The 24,558-nt window shown below is 40.5% G+C and overlaps 2 protein-coding genes across 2 annotated transcripts in view; one reads left to right on the forward strand and one right to left on the reverse strand.

Moving 5' to 3' along the window:
• Window positions 1-23,568, forward strand: part of aoc1 (amine oxidase copper containing 1) — a 98,728-nt gene extending 75,160 nt beyond the window's left edge. The window contains exons 2-5 of the mRNA XM_057823939.1: window positions 19,134-20,669; window positions 20,751-21,039; window positions 21,118-21,250; window positions 22,069-23,568. Of these exons, the coding sequence (XP_057679922.1) occupies window positions 19,136-20,669; window positions 20,751-21,039; window positions 21,118-21,250; window positions 22,069-22,338 (2,226 nt within the window). The 5' untranslated portion in view covers window positions 19,134-19,135 and the 3' untranslated portion in view covers window positions 22,339-23,568. The remainder of the gene's footprint in view (window positions 1-19,133; window positions 20,670-20,750; window positions 21,040-21,117; window positions 21,251-22,068) is intronic.
• Window positions 1-24,558, reverse strand: part of sspo (SCO-spondin) — a 267,780-nt gene that overhangs the window by 238,761 nt on the left and 4,461 nt on the right. Inside the window, exons 2-3 of the mRNA XM_057823943.1 lie at window positions 15,133-15,217; window positions 13,129-13,338 (exon numbers count right to left, since the gene is read on the reverse strand). Of these exons, the coding sequence (XP_057679926.1) occupies window positions 13,129-13,338; window positions 15,133-15,217 (295 nt within the window). The remainder of the gene's footprint in view (window positions 1-13,128; window positions 13,339-15,132; window positions 15,218-24,558) is intronic.

Below are 24,558 nucleotides of genomic sequence, written 5' to 3' on the forward strand. Positions count from 1 at the left end.
CCCTGCCTGACCTTCATGATCAGCTGGAACAGGCTAAAGCACACCCGCGACCATTGTGATGATAAGTGAATAAGAAGATAAATGAATGAATTATTTTTTCCTCATATTTCAAATATGTTGAAGATAACTGATGAAAATGTCCTAAGACTGAGAGAAACTTCTTTTTCACTTCCTTGGTCAATAAGATTATTTTTGGCTGGCCTAAACATGATATCTAGTTATGTTGTCAAAAAAATGTTTTTTGCCAACCATTTTCACAATATAAATAATGAGCACCGTCGATAGCTATTCCGCGCAGCTATAACTTCCTGATCCAAAACCTGACCTTTAAGCTATGCCTAAAAGTTACAGACCCCGTAAATACATCTTCCCTCTGAAGCTTAAGGTTTTATGTTATTTGGGCTTTGTGTAATAACACACGGCAAAAAAAATGGCCAACAGCGAGCCGTGATGCAGCTGCTCCGTACAACTGAAGGGATGGTGTCTTTTCTCGTATTTACTGTTTGACTTTTTGTATTACTCTAACATACCCAATATAAAATAAATAGCATTTATATCATTGTTTAAGAAAAACAAGAATATATTTGATATTATGAACAGTTGGACTTGAACTGATTAGAATTTGCAGGGCCAAGACAATGGGCAAATAAGGGCAGAACATATACAAGACGCCTTCAGACCATGGAAGCCCAGCGTGCGCGTCATGCAGCTGACTGAGCAAGATTGATGCTGACAAGCAGGGGATAGGCAAGCCCACATCTGCACCAACAAATCTCGCAACCAGTTTTCTGAACAGTCCAGAACAAATGGCAGGACATCTTGTCTTGCCACATGGAACATCTGATACGGAGGAACCCGTGACCGAGAAGTGAACACTCAGCACTCACGTGGCGCTGAGGATGGCAAAATCCATAACGCTCGTTGCCCTGATAACACTAACGCCCAAATTCTCCTGTCCAACAGGCAATAATCCTAAACAACGCCCAAACACACCCTTCTTCCGGACTACAGCCCGCCTCACCGGATCATTTAAAAGACTGATTGTTTAACTAATCCTTGTCATTTTTCTCGGGAATCTTTTACTGACCTATGATGTGGTGACCCTGGATCCAGTTTGCGTCCTCGCCTTGGTCTCTCTGTGCTGTATGTTTGCTGCCAAATTGGAATAAATTGTCAACTTGTGTTTTGAAGCCCTTTTCCAGCTTTTAAAATAGTCATTACAAGGGGTTAAAACTAAGGTGAAAGCGCAAAGTTTGGCCTTTTGGCCGGGTTGTCGGAGTTCTGCTGGCCAGGGTCGTTCAAATTACGCTAGCGCGGTTCGGCTTGCGTGATTCCGGCAATCTGGCTAAAAGGTCAGATTCCTTCACTACATATGCACAAGGAAAACATCACTGGCGTGGACGATGAGTTTGTGATGGCAAGGGAAACAAGCTCGACAAAGGTAGCATACATTTTCCGCGTTGTCACAAGTGAGGTAGTCGAATGTTTTTTTTCCACCCTTTCCGAAGCCTTATTTCATATACGTAAGGAGTGGGAACCTCTAGGTACCTCACGATACGATACGATACAAATCTCATGATATGGCGAAACAACGATTATCGATAATTTGGTCACGAAATCATTCTCGGGTATTCTACAAAACAACTAATGAATAGATAAACAAGCTGCCTTCTGCAGTGAGTTTATCACGAGTAGATGTCCAATCCATTTGAACTGGGAGGGTGGCAGCAAATGAACCCCTCCCTAATCAAACGGGCCCCTCCCACTTCTAAGACCATCAGTGGCAGCCAATGCCAGGCCACTGCTTGTTGATTTTTTTTTTTTTTTTAGCAACTTGTTGGTTCCTTATCTTTTTTTTTTTTTTTTTTTTTTTTTTTTTTTTTTTTTCCCCATTCTTGCCATGACCGTATCGAAAACCTTTTGGGATGCAAAGTATCACGATATATCACCAGTGTTTCCCACCAATGAAACAGTCTCGTTTGCCCCCCGCCGGAAAAAAAAAAAAAAAAAAAAAAAGAAAATCAGATACGTCAGTCAGCCAATTACACAGCTGTAGCCCACTCCACTCTACTACCCGCGCGAGCGAGAGCGCGCGCGTGCGTGCACAGACACACGCGCCAACAGGTCGCGCTCATAGACGGGACTACTAGCCTGGTACACCAGACTCATAGCTGTGCTATGCAGGCATGAAAATCTCTCACCTTTCGGCGAAATTCGCCGTTTTGAAGTCAAAAAGGGCGACCTACGTAAGTCGCGTAGATCCGAGGAGAAATTCTTTTTTTTGGGGGGGGGGGGGGGGGGGATCGGGAGGTTTTATTTAGTTATTATTATTATTATCATCATGTGATTAACTTAGTACGTAAACTGAGCACTTAAGAAATTGGTTATTTAAAAAAGTGACACTTGGACAGTCAGCAAATCCTTCTAGATGCTTCGCTGACGAGAACCAATCATCGGCCCAATCTGCGTTCCATTATTCCAAACACGCGCACTCCTTACGTGTACATGGGAGTGCTCGGAGAGCCTTTGGTTGCATTGCAAAGCTGCGAAAACAAAAAGCAGGCCTTATCCACACCGGGGCAGACCTGAACGCAGCATACCCACTTGCCTGTATTTGCCAGCAGATTGAATTTGGTGAGTAATGGTTTCAATCGTTTTCACATTTTGCGATATAAAAAAGTTACTGCCATTCGTTGCAGCTTGCGTTGAACACTGCCAGAGCTAGCCAAATCTCCCATGAAAAAAAATAGCTCCCGTTAAATTGGCGTCAAGCTTGTGTATTTAGCAGTAATATAAACGAAGAAACACACTGTTGAGTCAAATTAAGCGGCATGCTCTCGGATGGAGGGGGGCGCCTCGTATCGCTCCCGTCGTCCACCTGAGACGCGTTATTTTCGGCTGGGACTTGAGCTGACGGCCGGTGTCGGCACAACACCGGCCCGACGAGTGGTGGGAATGACTATTGCTTCTTAAAGCTTTTCAGAAATACAGGGATCCCTCGTTTTTCGCGGTTAATGGGGACCAGAACCCGCCGCAATAAGTGAAAACCGCGAAGTAGCGCCCCCCCCCCCCCCCCCCCCATTTTTTTGTGCGTGTTCAATGTATTTATTCAGATTTTACATTGGAAAAAAGATACATATATTTAAGACATGTTTTTTCACTTTTTTCACCAAAGTATCGTTTATAAATGGTTTTCAAGCACTTCAAAATGTAACAATTATGATAAGTTTTAAACATGTTACTGCCGCACCGAATTATTTTTAAACAAGAATAAAGTAGTAAGAAAATGCTTGGCTTTATTAAATGCTTCATAGTGAGTCTACTCAAACCCTCTCAGACTTTGTTAAACGGTGATTGAAACATGTGCAAAGTTTTTCTTTTTATATATATATTTTTTGTTTGAAGCAACTTACTTGATTGAATAATAAAGACACAAATGTCCTAGCCAAAATGTGGCCCAAACGCAAAACATTACTTCAATGGAAAAATTTGTTTCAATCAAGAAAAATAGTTTTCAAATGCTTTTTTTGTCTCAAATTTATTTTTGCAATCAAACACAATTTTTTTTATTGAAGTGACTTTTTTGGAATTAAAAGTATATGCTGTATTTTGATTGAAGCAACTTTGTTTTTGATAGAAGTAACTTTGTTTTTTGATTGAATAATAAAAACACAAATCTACCTCCATCGTTATTGAGTGAGAAAGAAATTAAGAAAGCTTTAAAACTAAAAGCCACCGGGGAGTCTTTTTTTTTTTTTTTTTTTTTTTAATATTTATATTTCATTACATAGACATGCCTCGTAGGGAAAGGAGATTGAGGGATAAAAAAAGGAGTTGGATGAGGCTGCTAAAGGCAGTGGATACCTCGTCAGCTGGGTGAATAGCAGACCTGGTAAGAACAAGTTTGCAAGGATAGTCAGGTATTAAATACAATTATAAACACAATTACAATGTTATTTTTCTATAAGATTTTATGTCATTGCTTTATTAATCATTAGGTGCTAGAGTTGTTAAGTATGGATAATAATGAAATAATAGTTTTGAGAAAACTGTGCTGTTTGTGGCTCAGTGACCATCTGATGTGGTTTGTTCTCAGATGAACAAGTTGAGGAAGGAAGTTTTGATGCAGAGGTTGAAGGAAGAAAAGAGGCAGACTGACTGAGTCACAGCCAGAAAGTGTTGATGACAGTTTTGATTTCTATTCACTGTTGCCCCCTCCCAATTAAAGTATGTCACAGTCGCAGCCAATTATTATCTAAAGCTGGTTAAAATTGAAGTTATGCTGTTTTAAAGTGTATTAAATACTTGTTCATGTGCCCCTTTTGATCTACAAGCACCCGCCCCTCCACCGGTCTCTGCACTGCCCTGCTGAAACACAGTGTGGGTCGACAGAGCTCAATATTTTGTTGGGGTGTACAGTGTACTGGAAAATAATTCCTCCACACCCTTCTCACCTTTTTAACCCCTGACCCATTTTCATGCCTGGCATGAGAGTATGAGTCTGGCCACCATTCAGCAGAAAAAAATTTCCAGGGCGGAGCCAGCCACAGCAAATAGACAGCGGAGCGGACCAATCAGCGACGGGCTGACGCGACGTCGGTAAAGCGACAAGAAACTAGCGAGAGACATTTCAACATATTCAACATGGCTAGCGCGAGACAGACTGTTGGTTTTAGCGACTCGATGTGTTTTTGGTCATGTAAAACCGAATTTACCGCGGATTGGAACATATTGCCGCTGAGTCTGGTGTACCAGGCTACGGGACTACTGTCTGCTGCATTCTGCTGCATTTGGCGCGATCCGGCGACACCGCATACAGCAATTTATATTACATTCAGTGGTCTCAAAATGCCCTATAGAGATACACCAGGCTTGAAAATGTACACACACACCCTACCCCGAGGGTCAGAGACCCTCTCACCACAGTCTCCTAAAATCCTGTGGGAAACACTGTATCACCATTTGGATATTTTGTCACATCCCTACTATACGTTAAGATATTTTATGTATTGTTCTAGTTTTTTCCATGATGCCAATGTTTAAAATATATCCCAGCAGGAAAAATAATTGGATAAAAACTAGGGCTGTCAAAATTATCGCGTTAAAGGGCGGTAATAAATTTTTTAAATTAATCACTTTAAAATATTTGACGCAATTCACGCACATGCCCACCTCAGACAGATTCAAATGACAGTACAGTGAAATGCCCACTTGTTAATTGTGTTTTATGGAGTTTTGCCGCCCTCTGCTGGCGCTTGGGTGCGACTGATTGTATAGGCTTCAGCACCCATTAACATTGTGTAAGTAATTATTGACATCAACAATGGCGGGCTACTAGTTTATTTTTTGATTCAAAATTTTACAAATTTTATTAAAACAAAAACATTAGGAGGGGTTTTAATATAAAATTTCTATAACTTGTACTAACATTTATCTTTTAAGAACTACAAGTCTTTCTATCCATGGATTGCTTTAACAGAATGTTAATAATGTTAATGTCATCTTGTTATAATAAACAAATACAGTCCTTATGTACCCTATGTTGAATGTATATATCCATCTTGTGTCTTATCTTTCCATTCCAACAATAATTTGCAGAAAAATATGTTATATTTTATAGATGGTTTGAATTGCGATTAATTGCGATTAATTACGATTAATTTTCAAGCTGTAATTAACTCGATTAAAAATGTTAATCATTTGACAGCCCTAATAAAAACACATTATTGTTGATCGCGATATGTTCTTGTGAAATACAGTGTGTATTTCCCCCCTCCAAAAAAACGTTATCATAACACCTCTATCTTAAATACAATTAACTAACATAATATCATCTATATATGCGTGTGTTTTAAACTTTTTCTTTTTGTTTGTGCTATCGATTTATTGGAATAAAACAATATGAAGGATCATTCTGATTGCATAATCTTCTTGCACCAGCGCGCTGCATATCGTGAAGGCAAATGTGTTTATTTTGTCCTACTGGTTTTGCTACAGGTAGTTCACCAAGATGGTCAACCCATTGTGCATTCACATGAAAGATCAGGACGTGCCGCATATAGTGTGTTGACATGCACTTCCAAGGGAGATTTGAAGACCCTGCTTTGTAAGCTGCACTTCCTGCTCTCTAGTTTGTTTTTCATTGTGGGCTAACATCACCCACCGAACCCCAGGCAAATTCATGCCTGAAGTCTTCCAGCTGACCGATTTTTCAACCTGGCATATTGCAGGTGGATGAACTAGTCACCCATGCTTAATGATGGCTTCCCTTGCTTAACAGGGAAGGGCTGAACATCACCTTTAACTTAGGTAGGATCAACCTTCAATGGTTGAACACAACGATAGTGTAAGGTGGATTTCTAGATTGTAAACATGTCATCAGTTATCAAATGTACTTTAGAATAAGTAGAGTCTAAGAGTAGTTCCAGGTTATAGGACAGCTGTCCTATCCAACATCGCCTCCAACTTCGGTATGATCAGGAGCACTCACAGCAGGGGGTGCTGAGGATCTTATTTTCTTCTTCCCATCGAAAAACAGCTGTTTCCGTCCAAATTTGTCATGCTCGAGCTTTTTCTCCATCAAATGCGTGCACAATGGCAGTCCAACCGCATGCAAAATAATTGATGTACTACTACTCAGCTACTACAAAGACAGCATTCTATTTCACCTACAGTTTGTGTTGGAGTTTTCGTATTGGAAACAAAAGTGCCCGTGTATGATAATGCAAATCCCCGCAGCTAGACAGCGCAATAACGCACAAACACATTCGAAAACGAAAAAGTCAAATATGCCTTGGGTTAACACCCACTTTTCACAACACTCAATTAAATTGCACACTAATATCCAACAGCACTCTGCACGGCGGCAGCTCAACAGCAACAACAAACAATAATATGGCTAAAATGAAAGCGTGTCTTGCCTATTTAATGTTGTGCACGGTTTAAATCTGCAGCTAACTTTTACTCGCTACGCCTGAACGATATTGGAAAAAACTATTGTTGCGATTTTTGGGGGGTTTCTGATATACACTAGTATATATAGATATTATATTGCGATATTAAAAATACATATACTGTATATACATATATATTTTTTCAAGACATTTTCATTAGATGACTTTAATAGCTGTTAGGAAAGACTTTGGATTGGTGTTGGTTGGTTGGTATTGGTGTTATACTTGTATAGCGCTTTTCCACCTTTAGTCATAATGACCACAGTGTACAGTGATCCCTCGTTTTTCGCGGTTAATGGGGACCAAAATCCGCCACGATCAGTAAAAAACCGTGAAGTAGCGCACGCTCCCTCCCCAATTTTTTTTTTTTTTTGGGTGTTCAATAATAAGATAACATAGATAATAAGATAATAAGAAATGTTTTTTCACTTTTTCCCCAAAGTATGATTTTAAAAAATGTTTATACATATATACTATAGATATATATATATATTTTAAATGGTTTTTAAGCACTTCAATTGTAATAATTATGATCAGTTTTAAAAATAATGGTCCCGCTAATCATTTTTGAACAAGAATAAAGTACCGTAGTAGAAAAATACTTGGCTTTATCAAATACTTCTGTTTACCTACCTTGGCTGTGACTCTTGGAGTGATATGAAGAAATTACAAACTCCTCAGAATCACTTCTGCCGTTTATTGCCACGACATACGTCAGGTTGCCTCGCACGTCTCCACACACACACAAATCCATTCCAGCGTGCGCTTCCTTGCAGAAACTTTTTAAGAAGTTAAACGATGATTGACACATTGCTGCGCATGTGAAGTCCACTTCTTTAGCAAGATCAAAGACAACTATCTCCCAACATCGTTAACTTTAATAAGCAAGTGCCACAGTGACAGAGCTGGGAGAGGGAGGGAGGCTGTGCGGAGCGCATGAAGCAGAACAAAAGTTTTGGATTAAAAAAAATATTAAAAAACTATCGCACGTTCTTGCGATGCAACTATCCTGCACGTCGCGATGGCAATGTTTAAACGATATATCGTTCGGGCTTACTAGGCACTAGTCATCTTAATTTTAGACCTGGAATTCAATGTTTGAAAATTTCGCTGTTTTCGTTAAGAAAAAAAATCGCTAATACTTTTTGCGCTGTGTTAACGCCTACTCGGTCAACATTAAGTTTTCCGTTCCAATAGCACCTTATTCAACACGACCTGGTAGCAAGCAAAGTGTCAGGTAGTGACCATGTTATTAAGAACTTTTTTAACATATATATTTAATCCCCAAAGTTAAACATGCTATTGTTTCAATATGTTTTATTTATATATTTATCAATTTTCAACTTTTTTTTCCCTCACCAACACCAGGAAGTGCTGCAGCACCCTCAGCACCCCACTTCCTGCGCCACTGGGCAGGATCAACCCTCAATAGTTGAACACAACGAGACTGTAAGATAGATTTCTGGGTTGTAAACATGTCATCAGTCATCAAATGTATTTTACATTAGTCATAGTCTCTTGGTAGTTCCAGGATATGGGAAAGTTGTTTACAAGTGGTTAAAGAAGCACCTCAGCATCCTGAGGGTTTGAAGTCGAAAGAGGGAGGGACGAGAACGCCTCCTTAATCAGACGACCAATCTCATGCTTTCATCATGCTTATCATTAGCCTGATGTCTTCTTACATCTTTTTGTTTATCCACTGCTCACAAGCACTTCATCAGCATTGAGGCAGAGGCTTGGACCGGGAGCTTCGTAATTAACACACATATTGTCCCTGTGTGGTTGTCATGATGGAACGGAATGAAACAGTGATGCTAAGTCTTGGAGGCTATGTAGAGGTTGACAAGTACGGATATGTGTACTTTATGTTCTTGTTGCCAGTATTTGTTGCTATTCTCTGCTCTAACAGCATTATTATTTTTCTAATCTGGATTCACAGGAACCTTCATGAGCCCATGTACATTTTCATTGCAGCTCTATCCCTCAACTCAATTTTGTTCACCACTCCTATCTACCCTAAGATTTTGATGGACGTGTTGTTTCACGAGCAGAGCATTTCTTACTCGGGCTGTTTGACTCAGGCATTTTTTTTCTATACTTTATCATCTTCTGACTTATTCTTGTTGTTAGCCATGGCTTATGATAGATACGTGTCCATCTGTAGGCCCTTGCAATATTCCTCTATCATGGGCACAACCACTGTCACCATTTTTTTGGCTTTGGCCTGGTTTGTGCCTGCCTTGCAGATGTCAGTGACAATGGTTCTGCAGTCCAAACAAAAAATCTGTAACTTTAGTTTGGAGGGATTTTATTGCAACGTTAGAATGCTTAAGATTCACTGTACAACACCAATATATCTGGCTGTGTGGTCTGTATTAAATTTAACAAACATTTCTATCTTGCCTATGCTGTTGATCCTCATCACTTACATAAAGATATTCATCACCATCTATAACAGCCATGGAGAAGTCCGGAAAAAAGCCATAGATACGTGTTTACCCCATGTGAGTGTTTTAATCATAACCTTTAGTTTGATGTCCATAGACATATTTGTCGCACTACTGGAATCAGTGCTTCCAAAAAGTGTTTCACTAATTTTAAATTTGCAAGTGCTGGTGTACAATCCTCTTTGTAATCCAATCATGTATGGTTTGAAGATGAAAGAAATCTGGAAACACATCAAGAGAATGTTGTGTTGAAATCATGTTGAAAGGATGAATAATAAGACGGAATGAAAATAGTTTCAATTTGTGCGTTTGTAAATATGCCTGAAAACATGGTGGTGGTGGTTGGTGGTTGGTGTGTGCTTTTCTGTGCATTTGAGCCTGTGTGCCTTTGTGTGTCTTGCGCCAGTTTAACTGCTATTTTCAAATAATTTTATGAAAACAATGAATTTGCTTGAATTGTTTATATGGAATCTGGGTAGCATGATTAAATCATAATCATCTATCTGTTAAAATTTGGTGATTTTTATTTTATAATATAGGACAATGTGCTACAATGCTTAATATGTGATCCTCCACATACTGTTTTTTTCCGTCCCTGGCCCAGAATTGCTTCCAAGTACATTTTCTGAATTATTTATTGTAATTGTTTAGGGATACTGCATGAAAAGAAAACAATAAACCCCTTAAATATGGTTTTGAGAATTACATGGGTACTGACATATTTAAGTCACCAGTAGTGCACTAGCTCATTAAATGAAGGTGACTGTTTTAATCATAACCTTTAGTTAGATGTCCACAGACATATATGTCACGCTACTGGAAGCAGCGCTTTCAAAAAGCGTTTCACTAATATGAAATATGCAAGTGTCGGTGTACAATCCTCTTTGTAATTAAATCGTGTATGGTTTGAAGATGAAAGAAATCTGGAAACACATTAAGATAATGTTGTTGTGTCGAAATCATGGTGAAAGGATGAATAATTAGGCGGAATGAAATTGGTTTCAATGTGTGCGTGTGAATAGGCCTATGCCCGAAAATGTGTATGCGTGCTTGTATGTGCTTTTCTGTGCATTTGTGATTTTGTGTCTTGCACCAGCTATTATGCTATTTTTTAAAATAATTTGATGAAAACAGAATGGATTTACGTCATTTGTTTATATGGAATTTGGGTCATGTAAAAAATCATGTTCATGACCCAGAATTGCTTCCAATTACATTTTTAACAATATTTTATAGTAATTGTTTAGGGATACTGCATGACAATGAAAACAATTATGCCCTTAAATATGGTTTTGCAAATTATGTGGGTAAGGACAGATATGGTACATCAGGTCCACTAACATATTTCAGTAACCAGTGGTGCATGAGTTCATTAAATAAAGGTGCTGTTGCCACACTGTCTAGATCCAGTGACAATGCAAGATGTGAGTACGCCACCTTTAAAGGGGATGATGAAAAAAATAGCTAAAATGCATCCTTGCATGGTGCAATTTCTATTAATGAAAATATAACCCCCATGTACTGTACTGTTGAATTAGATTAAATTTCAATGTGAATTGGAGGAATATGACCTGAAGTGTGGGTGGTTTGCACATCAGCCTCACAGTTCTGAGATCAGAAGTTCAATCCCGAGCTCTGGTCTTCCTGTGTGCAGTTTGCATGTTCTCCCTGTGCCTGTGTGTCTTTTCTCCAGGTACTCCGGTTTCTTCCCATATCTCATGGGAGACTGACTGAACACTACAGTAAATTGTCCTTAGGCATGTGTGGTTTGTCTGCTTGTGCCCTGCCTTTGGCTAGCAACCAATTCAGGGTGTATCCTGCTTACTGCCCGTAATTGGCTAGCAACCAATTCAGGGTGTATCCTGCTTCCTGCCCGTAATTTGCTGGGATAGACTCAGGGCCGCTGGAAGTCACTCACAGCAGGGGGTGCTGAGGATCTTTTTTTTTTTTTTTTTTCCCCCATCCAAAAACTTTGTCAAATTTGTCATGCTGGCGCATTCTCTCCATAGAAGGTGTGTACAATGGCAGTACACATGAATGCTGGATAGTTTGCATACTAGTACTAGGCTACTGCAAAGACAGCATTGTATTTTACCTACAGTGTGTGTGGGAGTTTTTGTATTTGAAATAAAAGCGCCCGTATATTATACTGCAAATCCCCACATCTAGATGGCGCAATGACACACAAACACATTTGACAACTAAAAGGGTCAATAAGCCTCGGTTTACCACCCCCTTTTCACAACACTGAAATAAATTGCACACGAATATCTAACAGTGCTCTGCACGGCGGCAGCTCAACTCAACAGCAACAACAAACAATAATATGGCTACAATGCAAGCATGTCTTACCTATTTGAAGACATCAAAAGACGATCATCTTCATTTTCGACCTCGAATTGAATTTTACAAAATTTCGCTGCTTTTGTAGAGAAAAAAATTGCGAAATCGTTTTTGTGCCATGTTCACGCCTCCTCTGTCAACAGTTTACTTTTCCGTCCCAATAGTGCCTTAGTCAACGTGACCCGGTAGCAAGCAAGGTGTCAGGTGGTGTTTTTAACAACAACAACAAAAAAACTTCTTCAACATGAATACAGTGATCCTTCATTTTTCGCTGTTAATGGGGACCAGAACCGACCGGGATATGTGAAAAATCGCGAAGTGGTGACCCCCCCCCCCTTTTTTTTTTTTTTTTTTTATGTGTTCAATGCTTTTATTCAGATATCACATTGGAAAAAGATACATATAACACATTTTTATCTTTACTTTTATTTATATATATTTTAATAAAGGCTTTTAAGCACTTCAAATGTAACAATTATGAGTTTTAAACATGTTACTGTCCCACGGAATTACTTTTAAACAAGAATAAAGCAGAAAAATGCCTGTCTTTAATAAATGCTTAATTGAGTGACTCCAATCAAATCCGCTCAAGCTGCTCACTTACACACAATAAGTTGCCACAGCAACTGTTTACCGGGCTAAACGATGATTGACGCATGTAGCGCTTTGAAGTTTGAAGATCACACCTTAACATCTGTCAATCATCGTTACCAAGTCCGGTGCACTGCACTGTGCATTGCCAGAGCAAGAGCAGCAGCAGGAGGGAGAGGCAGACTACGTGATCGGATCGGGACAGCTCATCTGTATTTATTTATTTATTCATTTTTTAATTGGAAAAAAAAAATCCGCGATAGACTGAGAGCGCAAAGTTTTCAACAGCGTAGTAGCGAGGGATCTCTGTATTTCCTCCCCAAAGTTAAATTCGCTATTGTTTCAATATGCTTTATTTCTGTATTTATTTTTTTTTTAAATCTACCAAATTACAAACGCCAGGGGGTGCTGCAGCACCCTCAGCACCCCATTTCCCGCACCGCTGGATAGACTCCAGCACCCCTGTGACCCTCGTGAGAATAAGCACCAAGGAAGATGAATGAATGAACAGAAGGGCATACAATTCAGCATTTGCACAGCTCACAAGAGCCAAGAATGAAAGCACAAACACAATTGACCAAAATGTCACATCATCTCATAAGTCACCTCAATGTATTGAAATGGTGACGTTTTGACAATGAAAATGGCTGTATCTGGTTCCATTATATCCTTAAAAAACAAAATCCCTGAACAAGTTGTGTTCTGCCCATGAGCTTATTGAATGGATGTCAAGTATATCGAATAAAAGCTTCCCATAGACCTGCCATACAATGCTGTAAAACTGAATGACTTACTTGTACAATGAGCAGGATGCCTTGAGACCTTGCTGTTTGTAGTACAACGCAATGCCATCGTCTCCACCATGCTTAGCCCTCATTGACTCTACATCCAGTCTCCAGCCTTGGGTGTTATACTGGTACACGTCGGAGCAGCTCACCTCCAGCGTCAGACGTGGTGTCAGAACCCGATCCACTTTCTGCTGTATGATGCGTTCACACCAGTGTCTGTAGCAAAATTCAGTTCAATACTTTTCAGCAGCTTCAGAGTGCATGCATTTAAAAAATGATATAGTGTGTGATTCTAAAAGTGGGGCTACAGTATTTGTGGTACTTCACAATACATAAATCAGAAAATGCAGTTCAGTTGTATTTAACTTTTACGTCCAATACATTTGTATTTAATCTTTTTTATTTACAGTGAGGAGCAGAAGAATTTGCATTTCCACTTACACAGACATAATCTAAAGAAAAAAAAAAATCCCCAAATCACATTATATGATTTTTCAATAATTCACTTGTAATTTACTGGGGTTCATAAGTATTTGTAACACTGAGAAATCAGCAATAATTATGAGACTCAAAGAGTTGTCAGTCTACCCAAAAAAAGTCCACCTTTTCCCCATAAGTAACCACCCAAACACAACCTGTTTGAGCTCATTATTGTCCCCTTTGCACCCCCCAGTCAGTCATAATCCAACTGTTACCACGGGCAAGACCAGAGAGCTTTCGAAAGACACCAGAGAAAAAATTGTTGCGCTCCACATAGCTGGAAAAGTCAATGGGACAATTACAAAGCAGCTTGGTGAGAATAAATCAACAGTTGCAGCATTGTTAGAAAATGGTAAAGGCTAAACATGACTGATAATCTATCTCAGACTGGGGTTCCATGTAAAATCTCTCCTCGTGGGGCATCACTCATGATGAAAAAAATAGTGAGGGCTCAGCCTAGAACTACACGACAGGAGCTGGTCAATGAACTGAATAGAGCTGGATGCACAATTTCAAAGACTACTGTCAGTAGAACACTACAGTGCAATGGTTTTAAATCATGCATTGCTCAGAAGGTTCCCTTGTTGCAAAGGAGAAAGTCATGTGGTCAGATGAGACCAAAGTAGAACTTTTTGGTGCAAACTTCAACTCGTCATGTTTAGAGGAAAAAGAAAGATGAGTACAATCCCAAGAACACCATCCAACCTGTAAAGTATGGGAGTGGAAACCTCATGCTTTGGGGCTGCTTTTCGGCAAACTGAACAGGACAACTGTACTGTATAAAGCAAAGGATGAAGGGTGAAATGTACCGTCAGATTTTGAGCCACAACCTCCTTCCCTCAGTCAGAGACTTGAAGATGAGTTGTGGCTGGATCTTCCAACATGACAATTATCCGAAGCACACAGCCAAGCTGACCAAGGTGTGGCTGCGAAAAAAGGGTATTAAGGTTCTGGAGTGGCCTAGCCAGTCTCCAGACCTCAACCCATTGGAAAATCTTTGGATGGAGCTGAAACTTCATGTTTCTCAACGACGGCCCCGAAACCTGACAGATCTGGAGAAGATTTGTGTGGAGGAATAGGCCACAAATCGCTGTTTCCATGTATTGAATTTACAAACAAATGCTTCTGCACTAAATATTTGCACTGATTTTCTCAGGGGTACAAATAATTATGAATTAAATTAAATTACAAATATTATTGAAAAATCATACAATGTGAGTTCCGGATTTTTATTTCTTTCTTTTTTTTTTCCTGATTGTCTCTATAAGTGGAAATGCATCTATGAGTAAAATTTCAGACCTCTACCTATTTTCTAAGTGGGTGAACTTACAAAATCACCATGGGTGCAAATACCTCTGCTGTTCACTGTATATTAATACATTATTTCAACTTTTTAAGAGATAAATTCAATATTTTTCCTTATCCAGCGCAGTTGGCCACCACATCCAAAAACATAATAGTTACAGGAAAGGATAAAAAACAAATATCTGTAATTTTTGACTATGTGTTCCTATCATCATAATTACTTACCCTTTTCCCATGACTGTCTGCAGTCCAAGTAGGGTCAACAGCAGTGCCTCCGCAGTCCAGCGATACATGCTTAAATCACTCTGTGCTGAGGAGCAAAGAAAAAAAAAATCAATATATACACTACTGGTCGCAGGTAAATAATATTGAAAAATCGATTCCAAATCAAATAAATTAAGAAATACATTTATTCTAAACTTTTGAAATAACATTCATAATTGACATGTGACACTGGAGCTAATTAAATATCCACAGGTTGACAAAATAATTCCTCTAAAACAGTACTGGGGGAAATAAAAATCTTACCTTCAAACCGGTTTGGGGTTTCTTCTTTTAGATGTCCTCAATATATATAAAAATGTTATGATAGTTTTCATTCACTATTTTTCTTTTTGCATCATTCTCCAGAAAAATAATATTTTACCTATTGAATGGACTGAACCATGGTTTTTAAATGTGGGGGTCGATGCAAAGGATGTACAGTAGCATCTGAACCTCCGGCTATTGGGTAAAACCAAAATGTCCCAGCTGTGAGCGTTGGAATTGGACATCGGCTGTTTGACGGACACATCCCATTAAACGTTATAGAACGTGGGAGGTGACAGTCAGGGGTAGCGGAGCCTCGGTCGTAGAATAAAGACGTGTTTGTCAAAGCCTAATCCTGTAAAGGGGGCATTTCGGGAAGGGTGATGGGGCCGTTTATTAAATAAAGCTTGTCAATGGGCATAGGGAGAGAGGGAATCGCCGATCTTTTCTGTTTGACCTCTCGGCCTTAGAATGAGGGCTCAAACACAGCTGTCACCACCCTACGCCTTACTTTAGCTGACTGGAGAAAGGAGAAGCCGCTATTGAAAAGGGAGCTGAAAAGATATCTGAAACCTACAATTTACTACTCCCTCACAAACATCCACTTTTTATGTTCTTGTGTGTACTTTCCCCCTTCTACCTTTTATTATTATAGAATATACTTTCGAATAAACCAATTACACATGAGATTAAACAATCAATCCCACCATATATGTTGTCCAACATTTACAAAAACTGCACTCCTTTATTTGCCAGCTATATCACCGAGCCATGCCTACTTTAAAAATATTGCTTTAGCACCATCTAGTGGCATGTTGGTGTCAAACTCTATCCGTGTCACATCCTGTTGGTTTTGGGGCATTTCTTGGTCCCTTCCTGTTAATTCTCGGAAAACTGTGTGACGTCCTGCTAGCACTGTCTGTTAATTATGGGGTAATTATGGGTCACTTGCTGTTGATTTGGGGGCATTTCCAGTTCACCTCCTCCTTTAAGAAATATTTGTGTTTTTTTTTTAATGGAATAAACTCCGGATATTGCCACGAATAACACTCTTAATTTTTTTCTTTTATCCCGTTGTTCTGTTTCAATGAAGGCCCTATAAAGGTTTATGAAAAACATTAGAATCATCTTATAGTGACGTCCACTTACCAATAATTGAGTCTCATTTTCATTTTTGAACACAGCACAGCATGTGTATAAATGGCTTTATCAAACCCTCGTTTTTCAAATTTCAAATTTTGTCTTAAGCAGTTTTTCAAGAGGCTTTGGGTCACAAATGAATCACAAATGTTGAAGATTATAGTTTTCACAGTAGACAGTGAGGGCTGTAGAAATTGAACATCCATGTCAACTGGGAAAGCTGGCAGTGAATGAGTGTGATACCAGGGGTAGACAATTAGGGAAAGTTCAATGGCCCCACTATTAAACCACTGGCCCTGGTCAACGCGTCAGTTATTGATCCCAATTATCACGAAAAAGAACAATTTGCCTGAATATCATGAACAGTTATGTTTTTAAAGGTAGATTTAATGAAGAATACAGCAAAACGGTCCAAAAACATGAATTTAATGCAAATAATCCTATTCCAATTCCATAATCACATCCATAGTAATTCTATAATAACTCCAGTATAGCCAACATTTTTTCTTGGGCGCTCCAGGGGGAAGCAGGCCTGCGGGAGAGCCCAGCGTCTGGGCTAAGCTTTCCTGTCTTCCCCTTACCGCCCTCTGGAAGTATCACCCCCCCCCCCCCCCCCCAGCTCGGTTGTCTTGGCAACAATTTAGAAGTCAAAGAGATGATTAAGACAATTATGGCTAAAGATTTTCAAGCTAGACCATCATTATGACGATATTAGTTTCTCCGTAGTTTCGCGTGTGAATTATCAAATTATGTTCATACCATAGGTTTCGTACTCGCTAACTTATCGCTAACCTACTTGTCTGCAAATGTGGGCATTGATCTGCAGACCTCACCGTAAGCCTCGTTTCTGATCTCATCACAGCCGAGCCAGTTCCAGCGGTCTCACCAGTGGGGCTGAAACTTTTTGTCCCTTTTCTTTTCATAGTGGATTGCGCTTTTCCTCAACTCCTCCATTGACATTCTCTTTAGTGTTTTTTTTCCCCGCGGTGCTTGGCCGGGTGCTGGGTGTTTCAGAAATATCTCATCTTGTAGTATAACGTTAGGTGTGTAATGAGATACTGACAATCAATCAGCAGCAGTTATCAGGTTGCGCACGCTCATGCAGGAGCGAGCGAACAAGGCGTGTTTACGCCTGTAAGGTTGTCTTTGACCGGGATAGCATAACGTCATCCCGAACCACTGGGAAATAAAGTGACAATACGGGCCCCACCGGGGCATTCTGGAGGCCCTGACGGTTTTACAAGTACTTTTAATGCATACACAGCACTACCCTCCCCACACAATCCCATCACGGTGCTGGGTAATGGTTGCCAGTAAGGGACCTGGCAGCCACAGTAATACGGCAGTAGGTGGGTTCCACCGTTTGTTTGTTTTTTTAATGGCGTGGCTCCCGAGGTGTGGCCTCCTCTCTGCCTGGGCTGCCGGCCACTGTGGCGGCGGGGTCGGGGCTCCGATCCTGCATCGCTCCGCGGCGCTTCTCAGCGCTCTCCTGCTTCCACCTCCCCCCCTCGGCTCGCCGGCTGGTTGCCAGTGGGTCAGCTGGGTATCGCCAACTCCAAGTGGATATCACGCCCTGCCCTGGGCTTGGTGAGCCGCTGGGGGTCTCGCGGTGACCCGTGCCATTTGGGGTGCTGTGGTGGTGGCTCGTTCGGGGGTGGTGGTAGGTGTGCGTGGTGGTTCACGTCCCCTTGCCCCATCCCTGAAGGCCGGTTGATAGGGGCGCAGATGGCCTGGGGGACCACCCTGGATTCAGGGGGGGTGACGGTGGCCCCCTTGCTGGGCTGCGGGAGGAGAGATGGGCTGCACTGGCTCGCCCCCTCCAGATTGGCTGGGGAAGGGCCGCGGCCCCCACCGGCATTTCTACTCGTCTGCACATGTTCATGCATGACTAGGTGTAATTCGACACACTAAAGTAGTATAACTCGGGTGTCAGGACGAGCGATCAGATAGCATAGAATAGGATGCCAGCATACTTATATTCACAAGGGATTCACACAAATACTGGGTTCTACACCTCACATGGCTGATTTGTGTACACTCCACCCCTCCCAGTAACTTATCTTTCTGACTGCCCCCACTCTTCTTTTTTCCTTGGTCATCAGGCCCCCCACATGGTGTCAACTGGAAATACAACTGGCTAACAAAAGCACCAACATATTCATTAGTTAGTGTAGGCGTTCAACGTATTTCTTGTTGTTTGTAGTTTTTCTCTTTCTTTTCTTCTGTCCCCGTGACTCCTTCCTGTTAGCTGCTTTTTACTAATAAACGAGGCATGTCGAATGATCACAATGGGAGTATGTCGTACTCCTATGTGATACATTAAAACTGTTCGGACCAATCAGACACTCAGATTTCTATTTTCCATGTCAAGCAGCTGAACAGGACAGGTTAAAAAAAAAAAAGAAAGAAAAAAAAAAGTACGTCCGGGCCATTGGCCCATTTATATTGTTATATATTTATACCACTGTTTGTACAGTTATCTTAAAATGAAAGAAACTTTGTTTTGATGTTTTCTTTATGTGTCTGGCCTAATAGTTTGTTTTTGCTTTCACTTTTAGGAATGAAGCTTCTCTATTTGCTGTATCTGCTCTGCCTGGCTGCTTGTGATGCTTCCAGAGCCAGAGATTGGGCTCATCATGGTGCTCCCATGTTTGCAGACCTGACACCTCGTGAGATGAAAGCCGTTCGGGCTTACCTACACGGAATTACAGAATTTGGACTCACTGATGCCAGTAACGCAGCTCTCAAGAAAAATAGCATCCTGATGATGGAGCTACAAGTACCAAGAAAACATGAAGCCTTGAGAGCGTTGGACCGCGGTCAGGCCAAACCCCCACGTCAGGCCCGTGTGGTCATCCAGTTTGCAAACCAAACAAAGCCGAATATCACTGAGTTTATAGTCGGACCTTTACCATCTCCAAAGTCTCATGAGGTGAAGAGGTTCAAAGGAGATAGGCCTATACCGTTTGAGTCTCGACCAATGACTACAATGGAGTACAGGCACCTCAATCACAGCATTGCTAAAATCACATCTAAAGCTCATAAGCTGCTGTCTGAAACCACAGGAGGATTTACATTCACTAACTGCTCTGATCGCTGTTTGTTTCTTATCGACATAGCCCCACGAGGGCTAGCGTCAGGTGAGAGGAGAAGCTGGATAATGTTGGTCAAGTTTGTAGAAGGATATTACATCCATCCAATTGGATTTGAGATATTGCTCAACCATAAGGACTTGGATCCAGAAAAATGGGCTGTTGAGAAGGTGTGGTATAACAGTATGTTCTTTGATAGTGTAGAGGAGTTAGTAGAAAAGTATGAATCCGGAGCTGTTCAGAAGGTCAGTCTACCCCGGCATGATGACAATGATCACTACTCCACTTACCTTCCACGAGGTCAAAGCAACACTCCCACTCATATCCACGGCGCAAAACTCGTCGAACCTCAAGGGCATCGCTACCATATTGATCACAACTTTGTTGAATATGCTGGATGGTCGTTTGCCTATAGAGTGCGCTCATCAGCCGGACTTCAGGTCTTTGATGTCCGTTTTAATGGAGAAAGAATTGCTTATGAGATCAGTCTGCAGGAAGCTATTGCTTTCTATGCCGGTGACACTCCTGCTGGCATGCAAACCAAGTACATTGATGCTGGTTGGGGTATGGGTACCTTATCATTTGAGCTAGCCCCTGGAATCGACTGTCCAGAAATTGCTACTTTTGTTGACCTTCACCATTACTTTGACACCGACAAACCGGTGCGCTATAGGAATGCACTCTGTATTTTCGAGATGACCACAGCTTTGCCTTTGAGAAGACATTTCAACGCATTCAAGGGAAGTTATAACTTCTATGGAGGACTAGACAACACTGTGCTGGTTTTACGGACAACTTCAACTGTTTACAACTATGATTACATCTGGGATTTCGTCTTTTACCAAAATGGGGTAATGGAGGTAAAAGTCAGCGCCACAGGTTATATCCATGCAACTTTCTTTACTCCGAATGGACTTCAATATGGCCGTAAGGTGTACAAGTATGTGCTGGGGAACCTGCATACACATCTTATCAATTACAAAGTTGACCTGGATATTGCCGGTAAAATAAGCTAATGCTCTTTGGGTTTTTTTTTTATATGTTTAATTTCCTGTATACTGACATTTATTTGCTTTGAAACAGGTCGAGAGAACAGCTTTCAGACTTTGGATTTGAAATATGTAAACTTCACAAATCCCTGGAGCCCGAAGAATTTCATCGTCCAATCCAAACTGAACTGGACGGAACGCAAGACAGAGCGTTCCGCCGCCTTCCGCTATGGCAAAAAGTTCCCCCGCTATGTTCATTTCTACAACCCTAATGAGAAAAATAAGTGGGGGCATCAAAAGGGCTACCGTATTCAGTTAAATTCACATGGCGACAGTGTCCTTCCAAGAGGTTGGCAAGAAGAAAACGGCATCAGTTGGTCAAGGTAATTCTATATAATTAAAAAACTACATTTGTTTTTGCTTTAAGTTTCAGTATAGCTGAATTGAAAATTTCAATGCAGATATCCTCTGGCTGTTACTCGTCATAAAGACAGTGAGGCCACCAGCAGCAGTATTTATAACCAGAATGACCCCTGGAAACCTGTTGTGTCATTTGAAGACTACATTCGCAATGATGAGGATATCGTCAACCAGGTAAAAATGATATTGTGCTCTGGTATACCGTATTGTTATGGATGTTACGATCGCATATATTTGCAGTCAAGTCCGAAATTTGAGAATCGATACCGATACCAAGTCCTCATCCGATACCGAAAAATAAGGGTTTTTTTTGGTTTTTGAACAAAAGTTCCTAGAACATGTTACTGTTGTAATGTTCATAATGTGAATTATTTTAAAATGAGAATAACGTACAAAAATTCTTGTCATTATTAAATGCTTTGAGTGAGTCCACTCCACTCACACTTTGACTCTCACACTGCTGAGAACAGCCTCTCACCTACACAATGAGTTGCCACAGCACACTTATGCAAGTTTAACAACGACTGACACATCTGTTCCTTTGATCTTGGAACTACCGAGCTTCTCTGGCAAGATCAAAACTACTGTACAAACCTGCCAATCATTAGTAAATTTAAGTACCAAATGCAAGCTGGACAGTTTGGCCGCACTGCTAGCAAAAGGGAGAATGAGAGGCCGTGGCGCTGTACGAGCAAATATTGTTGTTGTTCTTTTTAAATTAAAAACCTGATCCTTTTCACCCGATTCAGATCCTCTGAAAAATGGCATGATCGGCCTGATTTCCTATCACGTGATCAGATCGGGACATCCCTATGTATTACTTTAAGTTTCCTTTAGTTTGGAATGTCTAGAACATTTCATGAGTCATATCTGGTCTTGCAAAGTCAATGTAAAGGCTGACATTTTCGTCTGTTTGCCTTTTTAAGCACAGAACAACAAGTTATGTGGGCTGATGACGAATCCGAGAGTAATATTTACTCTTCTCTGAGTAGGATCTGGTTGCCTGGGTGACAGTGGGCTTCCTGCATGTGCCTCACTCTGAAGACATCCCCAACACGGCAACACCTGGGAACGCGGTGGGCTTCTTCCTCCGACCATTCAACTTCTTTGATGAAGACCCTTCGATCGCATCTAGAAGCACGGTCATCGTCCGGCCCGACCCGGACGGAAAGCCCAAAGTCCAACGGTGGACACCAGAGGTTATAGGTCATTGTGTGACAGATAAAAAATTCTTTTACAATGGCACTTATGCAGGAGTGTAGATGTTACCATTGCGGTGGAATAACTATCCTTGTGAGATTAGGCTAGAGACTGTCTTTGAACCGAAAGATGAGTTTTTAATTCAAAACACCAAAACTCCTGTACATTTTCAATAAGGATCTTGGTAAATTAATAAATTGAAGTACATTTTGGGTAAAATATGCATATAATTTGAGTGTTTTTGTACCTATGTGTCCCTCCATCCATGAAAGGAATTCCCAAAATTCATAGACGTTGAACCACAATTGTGTGGGTTTTCCTTATATTGTACACTTTTTCACTTAGTTGCATTTTATCCATAAACCTCTCTTTTCACCTTGCGCTACATGTGGAAAAGGATATGGGCTGACTGTTGCTGCCACTCCAATGAAGCATTTCCATGGCTGAGGCTTAGCGGTGGCAGGCATTCAGGATGCAGGATGTAGCATATCAGCACAGCCAGTGGTAAAACCCCTGGCTCACAGCATGGCCTACTTGCCCTCTTGGCAGGGATGTTTTTTACTCGAAAGGCAACAAGGCTCTGAGTGCAAACAGACCGATACCGGATCCTTTGCGCAAACAATCCAGGATACCACTTGCTTCCATGGTAACCAAACTATACAGTTTGTAATGTTGCAAAATATACACGTTCCTGACATAATAATATTAATTCAAGCAGGAGATGGTGAAATAAATATAATTATTGTAATCATTTCATTATTTTTTTTTTGTATTCATTAAAAAGTAAAAACATAAATCACACTCTAAGAACTCGGTTTGTATGTGTTTAAGTAAATAGCAACTGACGCGAGTAAAGGGAATTGCCCAAATCTGAAACAGTTTTTATTTGTGTGTCAGTGTTTTACAATGTGCATGTAAAAGTGCAGTGTATGAAAGCTATGCCAATTTACTGAATGAATGGCTGAAGGAAAGTGGATATAAACTACAATAACAAGCATTCCAGTTGTAATCGCCATGGAGTTGACGGCCATGACGTCACAACGGACAAGCTTGTAAGAATATAGAACATTGTAATTCATTTTAAAATGGTATTCGTAATCATAAATCACAGGAGTGGGGTCTAAATTTAGTCATGCAACAATGTTTTTTCAAATCATTTGTCAGTCCTCTTTGCCCTCTTAAAGCAGAAATCTGTTTTGTTGACCTTATTAAAATGTTGATGATGAATATGGATTTTGTTTGTATTCTACGTTATTCTGGGTTCACCACAACTGTTTGAACAAGTAGGGCACTATCCGTGATATACAGCATTTGGGCATGTACTACTTGTGTATTCTTTCCTTATTGGACATGTGCCGATTACCGGATTCAAGGTATACCATGGTATGAAAACGTCAAGGTTTCAAAACCACAAAAATTTTCCGTCATACCGTCCCTAAGGTATTAGCTATTTTTTATGTCCCAAAAATGCATGGAGAAATCCCTCGCTTGAAACTGTAAGGCTCAACCCTCCCCCACTGGTTTTTGCTCAGTGTCAGAGGCTCAGCTGTGCTACACGATGGCTGGAGTAGGTGAAACTCCTTAACTTTTTCCCCCATCGAAATAAACAAAATCGCTGGTATCGGAATACTTCAGCTCCAGAAAAGTTACAGCGGCCGCGGCTTAGAAGAGGAGGGCCAACCGACGTGTAAAACATGTTTGTGGTGGGTAGCTGCCGAGGAGGTCATACCTCCAATATGATTTCGCATTTATATACAGTAATATTAAAGATTAGTAAACACTGTCAAGAACGCTTCCCACCAGGTACGACAGTCAACTCAAACGTGTTTAGTGTGTCTAGCGGTGTTTTTTTGTTTGTGTTTTTGTCTCTGGCAACTGTCTGTGTTAAGAAAGAGTGTGTGTGTATAATGTTAACATGATATGAGTAATACACACATGCTTTTTAAGGAAAATAATTCAATTATTTTTGTTCTGATCGTAAAAATGTTGAGCTGTGGCTGTGGGGTTTGGCTCACCTAAAGGACCGCATTTATTTTAATTTTATTCAGAATATTGTTATTTTTTAATTTTTCCTTAACATTATACTTATGTTCCAATTTGCTATTATGTTTTGGGAAAAAAAACCTCATGTTCAATGGAAAAAAGTTTTTTTTAACTCAGATATCTTAAAATAACACATTCTAGAGCTGTAATTACAATACCGTGAAACCATGATATTTTTGGCTTAAGGTCATCATTCCGTCAGAATATCATACCGGCACATGCCTAGTCCTTACTAGTAA

Source organism: Corythoichthys intestinalis, chromosome 20 (assembly GCF_030265065.1).
Source record: "Corythoichthys intestinalis isolate RoL2023-P3 chromosome 20, ASM3026506v1, whole genome shotgun sequence".
Taxonomy (NCBI): domain Eukaryota; kingdom Metazoa; phylum Chordata; class Actinopteri; order Syngnathiformes; family Syngnathidae; genus Corythoichthys; species Corythoichthys intestinalis.